The sequence below is a fragment of the Diachasma alloeum genome, unplaced genomic scaffold (genome assembly GCF_001412515.2).
Source record: "Diachasma alloeum isolate Michigan unplaced genomic scaffold, Dall2.0 Dall_scaffold_00294, whole genome shotgun sequence".
Classification (NCBI taxonomy): Eukaryota; Metazoa; Arthropoda; class Insecta; order Hymenoptera; family Braconidae; genus Diachasma; species Diachasma alloeum.
The window spans coordinates 1,090,573-1,099,919 of NW_021680433.1; the positions used below are offsets into that span (position 1 = coordinate 1,090,573).

General features: G+C 33.0%; 1 protein-coding gene across 1 annotated transcript in view; it reads left to right on the plus strand.

The window, feature by feature from the left end:
- Positions 1-269: 269 nt before the first annotated feature.
- LOC107039185 (protein naked cuticle homolog 1) overlaps positions 270-9,347 on the plus strand; it is a gene marked incomplete at its 3' end in the record, with an annotated part of 26,743 nt that continues 17,665 nt past the window's right edge. The window contains 1 exon segment of the mRNA XM_015258681.2: positions 270-565. Coding sequence (XP_015114167.1) covers positions 502-565 — 64 coding nt within the window. The 5' untranslated portion in view covers positions 270-501.

Sequence of the window (9,347 nt, forward strand, 5' to 3'; positions counted from 1 at the left end):
GGACGATCTCTCGTGGACTGGTAGTCAAACGACGGGCGCTGATGTGGACGGACCGCTGCATTGAAAATAAAGGCTTTTGTATTTTTCAAAGGTTTTCACGACTTTTGTCGGGCTCTAGGAAATTATCCCCGGAACTGGAGATTTTGGGAGTGAATTTGTCCGGGAAAACGCGATTACCTCGGGATTAATAATTACTTCCCCACGGAAAAAACGGAAAAACTGCAATATCCCGAGGAAAAAAAAGTTCTATTTTTTTTCATCAGTTCGAAAAAGTGATTTTACGGAATTGAAAAATTGAAGGAAAAATATTTTTCATCATTTTTGAGGAAAAAATATTGAAGTTGTGGTGAGTGAATATTTTCCGTGTGATAAAAAAAAAGTGATACATAAAGTGATGAAAATCCCTATGGATTAACGAGAGGAGAAAAAATACAATTTTCTTTCTGTGTAAACACGAGGATCACAGTGGAAAGCCTGCGTGTCATTACGCATGAGGGTCCCATGGCTACCGGATTGGTGAAGTGGTGGCGAGCAAGATTCCTCGCTGGGTACAAGCCCTTTTCCGGTAATTTAATCCCCATAAAATAATTTAATTTAAGGGAGTTTATTATGAATGGTTTTTTTTTAATAATTGGAAAGGGCGGTGGTGGGGGTATTTGGGGGACAATGGTCGCTGGTTCGATGGTGTTTTTGTACTGTTGACCCGCAATACGATCGATTGGGGTCGTTCAGAGACCCCAAATGTCGACAGATGCGACGAAAATTCAATTCTTTTTTTGATTTTTTACAGTCATTTTCCGCTCATTTTTACATTCTTCACGGTTACGTGTTTATTTTTTATTCTTGAATGATTAATTTGGGTCATTGAGGCGGTTTGATTGATGGAAATGTAGTGAAAAATTATTTTTCATTGTTTTTGGGAGTCTTTTTTTGTTATTTTTAGGTTTTCAAACGGTTTTGCACGATCATTTCGATGATTTCCCGGGTGATTATCGATCAGTCTGGGGTTTTTTAATTTGTGATGATGATTGGGGTCATCGAAACCCCTTACATGCCCGTAGATGACTGGAAAAATCATTTTTCAAGTCTTTTTTCGGTCATTTTTGGGTTTTTAACGGTTTTTTCACGATCACATCAATAAAATTATCGATGATGATCGATCAAAATCATTGTTTATGTTCTCAGATGATGATTTGGGTCACCGATTCATCCCAAAATTTCGACACATGCCTCAAAACATAGTTTTTAAAGTCGTTTTTCGCATATTTTCAAGTGTTTAAGCGTTTGTTCACGATCAGACCACGGAAATAAAAGATACCTATCGATCTGCGATATTGTTTGTATGATTAGAAGATCATGTGAGTGATGAAAAGAGCCCGAAGGCTGACATATGCCTCATAAAATCATTTTCCAATCATTTTTCGACGTTTGAAAGATGTCTTATGATGATTTTGATGGCTCAAAATCGATAATTGATTGATCGTTTCCATTGTTTATACTCTCACATGATGACCAAGGTCATCGAAGCACTTCAACGGCCCAAAAAAAATCATTAATTATTATTTTCTCGGTCATTTTTACTTGATTTCTCAGAAATTTTTGTTAAATTTTTCGTCTTTCAACCGATTTTCCCCGATTCCATCGATAATGTATCAATCCCCATCATGGATTTCAATGATTTCACTCTTCCAAGATCATTAGAATTATCAAAGCACCCCAACCTTTTTCAAAAAATCATTCATCATCATTTTGACAGCATCATCTCCTCAATTTTACTTCATTTCTGCCGAAAATTTTCAATTTTCAACCGATTTTCAACCACTCTACCCATAATTTATGAATCACTCTCATTGATTTCAATTTCCCAAGATCATTGAAAGTGGGACATCATCATTGACACATTTAACTGCCTCGAAATATCACTCATCATTAATTCTCCTAAAATTTCATCTTATTTTTCCTAAATTTTCTTTTTCAACGACAAATTATCACTCTCCGCCATTGATTTTACCCTTCCACGATCATCAAGATCATCAACGCACCCCAACCTCCGTCCAAAAATCATTCATCATAATTTCCCCCGAATCATCTTCTTAATTTCACTTCATTTCTCTCATAAATTTAACTTCGCCTAAAAATTTATCTCATTTTTCCCGAAATTTCTCGCCTCTCAACCGATTTTCCTCAACGAATTATCAATCCCCCCTCATTGATTTCAATTTTCCAAAATCATTGAAAGAGTAAAATCATTATTGACACCCCCAATCATTAATTCCTCATTAATTCTCCTAAAATTTCATTTTATTTTTCCTAAACTTCCTTCTTCAACGACGAATTATCACTCTCCGCCATTTTACCCTTCCACGATCAACAAGATCATCAACGCACCCCAACCTCCTTCAAAAAATCATTCATCATAATTTCCCCCGAATCATCTTCTCAATTTTACTTCATTTCTCCCATAAATTTAACTTCGCCTAAAAATTTATCTCATTTTTTCCGAAATTTCTCGCCTCTCAACCGATTTTCCCCGACGAATTATCAATCCCCCCTCGTTGATTTCAATTTTCCAAAATCATTGAAAGAGTAAAATCATTATTGACACCCCCAATCATTAATTCCTCATTAATTCTCCTAAAATTTCATTTTATTTTTCCTAAACTTCCTTCTTCAACGACGAATTATCACTCTCCGCCATTTTACCCTTCCACGATCAACAAGATCATCAACGCACCCCAACCTCCTTCAAAAAATCATTCATCATAATTTCCCCCGAATCATCTTCTCAATTTTACTTCATTTCTCCCATAAATTTAACTTCGCCTAAAAATTTATCTCATTTTTTCCGAAATTTCTCGCCTCTCAACCGATTTTCCCCAACGAATTATCAATCCCCCCTCGTTGATTTCAATTTTCCAAAATCATTGAAAGAGTAAAATCATTATTGACACCCCCAATCATTAATTCCTCATTAATTCTCCTAAAATTTCATTTTATTTTTCCTAAACTTCCTTCTTCAACGACGAATTATCACTCTCCGCCATTTTACCCTTCCACGATCAACAAGATCATCAACGCACCCCAACCTCCTTCAAAAAATCATTCATCATAATTTCCCCCGAATCATCTTCTCAATTTTACTTCATTTCTCCCATAAATTTAACTTCGCCTAAAAATTTATCTCATTTTTTTCGAAATTTCTCGCCTCTCAACCGATTTTCCCCGACGAATTATCAATCCCCCCTCGTTGATTTCAATTTTCCAAAATCATTGAAAGAGTAAAATCATTATTGACACCCCCAATCATTAATTCCTCATTAATTCTCCTAAAATTTCATTTTATTTTTCCTAAACTTCCTTCTTCAACGACGAATTATCACTCTCCGCCATTTTACCCTTCCACGATCAACAAGATCATCAACGCACCCCAACCTCCTTCAAAAAATCATTCATCATAATTTCCCCCGAATCATCTTCTCAATTTTACTTCATTTCTCCCATAAATTTAACTTCGCCTAAAAATTTATCTCATTTTTTCCGAAATTTCTCGCCTCTCAACCGATTTTCCCCGACGAATTATCAATCCCCCCTCGTTGATTTCAATTTTCCAAAATCATTGAAAGAGTAAAATCATTATTGACACCCCCAATCATTAATTCCTCATTAATTCTCCTAAAATTTCATTTTATTTTTCCTAAACTTCCTTCTTCAACGACGAATTATCACTCTCCGCCATTTTACCCTTCCACGATCAACAAGATCATCAACGCACCCCAACCTCCTTCAAAAAATCATTCATCATAATTTCCCCCCAATCATCTTCTCAATTTGACTTCATTTCTCCCATAAATTTAACTTCGCCTAAAAATTTATCTCATTTTTCCCGAAATTTCTCGCCTCTCAACCGATTTTCCCCGACGAATTATCATTCCCCCTCATTGTTTTTACCCACCCATGATGATTGCAATGATCCTCGAGGAATGAGAGCACGGCATTCCGGTTGATCGTTCTCCAGGAATTCCTGTTTCTTCGATCACCAGATGGTGAACGTCTATAAACCACTCCGGATGTCGACTCGACTTTCATCACCGTCTCCACTATTTTTTCAAGAATCATTTTTTCCACTCATTTCCTACGATCGTTTCAGCACTCCGAGTCTCCATAATTATCGAATAAAAAAGAAACAAAAGCCACGAGAACATTTTAGGCCCGTGTTTGAATAAAACCCGAGGAAAATCGGCGGAAGATCAAAGGATTCTCTCGGATTTTATTCACTCATTTAATTAGTTTCTCTCGTAACTCCGAAAGCTCTTGACTTTGTTTATGCCGTCTTATTTCGATATGAGGGTTATTTTTATTTTTCAAGTCGTCGAGCGAATGATTAAAGAACGGGAGATAAAAGTACTTTTACGTTGAAACAATTTTTTTTCTCTTTCTCTTTTATTTCTCTTTGTAAATGGAGTTTATCCCCCATTTTTTTCCACTTCACGTCGTCACTCTCATGTGAAAACAAGAGGGTGGTTTAGTGACTTCAGTTTCTGGAGAGTAATGGGACACTCTTCGCAACCCCTGGGGTGTAATTGAGGTGGGGGGGGGGGGAAATGGGGGATGAGGGGTTTATTTGAGGTTTAAGGCTCTTTCATCAATTTTTCTCGGGGTTTTATTCTTTTTTTCAGTCAATTTTTCACTTTGTTTCGTTAATTTTTTTATTTCATTTCTCGTTAGTATGAGGAATTGCTTATTTTATAAATGGATAATTCTTGAATTTTTTTGGTTAAACTATTAAATTGTCTTTTTCAGCAATTTCTTTCTCTTTTTATTTTTTTTTATTCAATTTTTCTTCTTTTTTTAAAGTTATCTTCATTGATGATAATTTGTTATTTTTATCACTTGTCCGGAAAATGAAATTTTACGCACGCTTCGCGCAAAATCCCACTTTCCCATTCGTGGGAAAACGAATCCCTTTTCCTTGACCCTTTGGAGGATCAAAATTTTTTTTTTATACCTCTCACGGGTCAAAAAACGTTTTTGTGATATCTACCTGACAAGTGCACTTTTCGAAACAGTTTAGTCTCATTTGTTAAATAGATAATTCTTTAGACTTTTGGTTAAACTAGAATATTAAATGGTCTTTTCCATCAATTTCTTTCTCTTCTTAATTTTCTTTTCATTCAATTTTTCGTTTTTTTTTGGAAAGTCATCTTCATTGATGATAATTTGCTATTTTTAGCACTTGTCCGTAAAATGAAATGTTACGCACGCTTCGCATGCGCAAAATCCCATTTTCCCCCTCGTGGGAAAAGTTCTTTGACCATTTGGAGAATCAAGTTTTTTTTTGATACCTCCCACGGGACAAAAAACATTTTTTTGATATCTACCTGACAAGTGCACTTTTCGAAATAGTTTAATCTCATTTTTAAAATAGATAATTCTTTAGACTTTTGGCTAAACTAGAATATAAAATTCTTAATTTTTTTTTTCATTCAATTTTTTTTTTTTTTGAAAAGTCATCATCATTGATGATAATGTGTTATTTTCATCACGCTGTGCGAAAAAGTAACTTTTTAGGCACGCTTCGCGGGGGAGGTTTATAGCACGAGCCGAAGGCGAGTCTATAAACCTCCCACGAGCCAAAAAACTCTTTTCCGCACTCGTAACGAAATATACTATTTTAGTACTTGTACGCAAAATTCCATTTTCCACAAATTGTGATGAAAAGTAGAATTCAACACTCGGGGGACAAGTGTTCTTTGATACGAGTGCACAAATAGTGTATTTCGACACTAGGCGAATATGAGGTATAAAAATTCTCACGGCCGTGTGTCGAACAGAATTTTACGCACTCGCATCAAAATATACTATTTTCTTTCAATACCTTTTTATAATTTCTTCCATATGAGGAACCTTTTTGACCAGGACAATTCTCTCAATTTTTCTTCAAATCAGAATCTCAAATTCTTTCCCATCAATTCCTTTCTCCTCAATTATCATTATCTTTTTTCATTCACATGAGGAATTTCTTTGATACTAAATACATAATTCTTCAAACTTTTACTTAAATTAGAATCTCAAATTCTTCTCCATAAATTTCTTTTCCCCATAAATTTCGTTTTATCATTCAATTTTTCTTTCCGTTCGAAAAATTGTCTTCATCAACGGAATAATAGTCTCAATTAGTATTCTGCGATAATAAATCAGTCTCTCCCCCTCATTTTTCATGTTCCTCTATTTAAATTTCTTCGTATCACTCATTCATTCATATCACACGCAGTTGAGAATAACAGTTTTTTACTCAGACTATTGTCACAACTTTTGTTTACGTTTGACAGTGAACACGCCTGTGTGTTTACGCTGTGTAGTGTCTCAACTGCACTTACTTCCTCTCTTTGCCAGTGTTATTTATCCGGTTTTGTCTGTTCGTTTAGCTCTCCCCCTCGTCTCTCCTTCGCACTTGGGAAGCCACTGGCATTCCTACTAGTCAATGAACTGTGGTGGAATATACACTTCCGTGAACTGGCACGACTCGGCGGCGGTACCAGTCCGTTATCTTTTTACTTTGGGGGGGGGGGGGGGNGGGGGGGGGGGGGGGGGGGGGGTCATTTTTGGTGTTGGTGACTTTTCATTCGTTGAACACTTCCGGTTCGAGGGAGTGGTCGTAAGCCCGTTTTGCCCCGATCTTCCGAAGACAGTGAAGGGATTTTTTTTATTGTAATTATTTCAGTGCTTTTTTGGACACAAAAGCAGTTTATTTATTTATTCATGGTTTTTTGAAAATTTTTTGAACTTCTGACCCTCAATGTTTAGGATTCAGGTTAAGGGGAGACTATTGTAGGTTTAAAAGTCGTGGGTTATTGGAGTGAGATTTTCATACGTGGAAGATCGATTATATAGATATGAAAATGAATAATTAGTGCAGAAAAATTTTTTTTTATTGTTCGTTTGCCCGAAAACGCTTAAAATGCCAAAAACAGTCCAGGGCCTCAAATTTTTGAGCTACGAATGATTTTTTTTCAAAATTTTTGGAAAAATATGTGGAATAATAATTACGAGCTAGTTTTTTTTTAATGCACCTCTTACATGGCTAAATTTGCTTTTTTGGTATTTTTTTACACAAATAGTGAATTTTTTTATATGAAAAAAAAAGAAATCAGCTGTGTAGGAGTCGAATTCCAAAAAATGGCTCGTAATTGTTGTTCCACACATTTTTCCGAAAATTTTGAAAAAAAAAAATCTTTTGTAGCTCAAAAATTGGAGGCCCTGGACTGTTTTTTGCATTTAAACAGTTTTCGGGCAAACGAACAATAAAAAAGATTTTTTTGCACTAATTTTTTTTTGCACAATGAAAAGTCTCACTCCAATAACCCACGACTTTTAAAACTCACAGTAGTCTCCCCTTAAGAAAAGTTAATTTAAAAAGGTAAAAAAGAGTTTTAAAAAATTGCTCAAGTACTTGGATGTGCAAGGATTATTTCAAAATAGGATTGTTTTTAAATGTTTTCAAAATTGTTTAAATGTTCACATTCAGATCCTTTAACTTTGGGTTAAAAAGAGTCTAAATTGACCCTTTCAATACTGAAAAGAATTTTCAAAAAAACAGACCTAATGCTCGGATATATTTATGGACTAAAATAGGATTTTTTAAAAGGGTTTTTAAATGTTTTTAAATCTTCCGTAAAAATGTAAAACGAAGATTGATATTCAGACTCAAAATTTAAACTTCAGCTTAAAAAATGTTAATGCAAAAATGTTAAATAAGATTATAAAAAAATTGTTCAAGTACTTGAACATCCTCAAAGAAATCTACAGCCATGACAATCGAAATTTGTCGTAATTAATAATAATAATAATAATAATAATAATAACAATAATAATAAATTAATTGTTAATTTTTTAATTCTTGAGAAATATTTTAAAAATTTGAAAAACTATTTTGGAATAGTCCTCAAGGGTTTTTAAATTTTCAAAAATCTCCCCTAACAATTAAAAATGACGATTTAAATTCAGACCCTCAAATATTAAACTTTACGTTAAAAAATGTCAATTCAAGTGTTAAAAAAGATTTTAAAAAAATTGTTCAAGTACTTGAACATCCTCAAAGAAATCCACAGCCATGACAATCGAAATTTGTCGTAATTAATAATAATAATAATAATAACAATAATAATAAATTAATTGTTAATTTCAAATTCTTGAGAAATATTTTAAAAATCTGAAAAACTATTTTGGAATAGTCATCAAGGGTTTTTAAATTAAAAAAAATCTCCCCTAACAATTAAAAACGACGATTTAAATTCAGACCCTCAAATATTAAACTTTACGTTAAAAAATGTTAATTCAAATGTTAAAAAAGATTATAAAAAAATTGTTCAAGTACTTGAACATCCTCAAAGAAATCTACAGCCATGACAATCGAAATTTGTCGTAATTAATAATAATAATAATAACAATAATAATAAATTAATTGTTAATTTTTTAATTCTTGAGAAATATTTTAAAAATTTGAAAAACTATTTTGGAATAGTCCTCAAGGGTTTTTAAATTTTCAAAAATCTCCCCTAACAATTAAAAATGACGATTTAAATTCAGACCCTCAAATATTAAACTTTACGTTAAAAAATGTCAATTCAAGTGTTAAAAAAGATTTTAAAAAAATTGTTCAAGTACTTGAACATCCTCAAAGAAATCCACAGCCATGACAATCGAAATTTGTCGTAATTAATAATAATAATAATAACAATAATAATAAACTAATTGTTAATTTCAAATTCTTGAGAAATATTTTAAAAATTTGAAAAACTATTTTGGAATAGTCCTCAAGGGTTTTTAAATTTTAAAAAATCTCCCCTAACAATTAAAAATGACGATTTAAATTCAGACCCTCAAATATTAAACTTTACGTTAAAAAATGTTAATTCAAATGTTAAAAAAAATTATAGAAAAATTGTTCAAGTACTTGAACATCCTCAGAGAAATCTACAGCCATGACAATCGAAATTTGTCGTAATTAATAATAATAATAATAACAATAATAATAAATTAATTGTTAATTTTTTAATTCTTGAGAAATATTTTAAAAATTTGAAAAACTATTTTGGAATAGTCCTCAAGGGTTTTTAAATTTTCAAAAATCTCCCCTAACAATTAAAAATGACGATTTAAATTCAGACCCTCAAATATTAAACTTTACGTTAAAAAATGTCAATTCAAGTGTTAAAAAAGATTTTTAAAAAATTGTTCAAGTACTTGAATATCCTCAAAGAAATCCACAGCCATGACAATCGAAATTGGTCGTAATTAACCGGAATTCCTGGAATAGTCTTCAGTTAAAACCGAAATAGGGGGGGGGG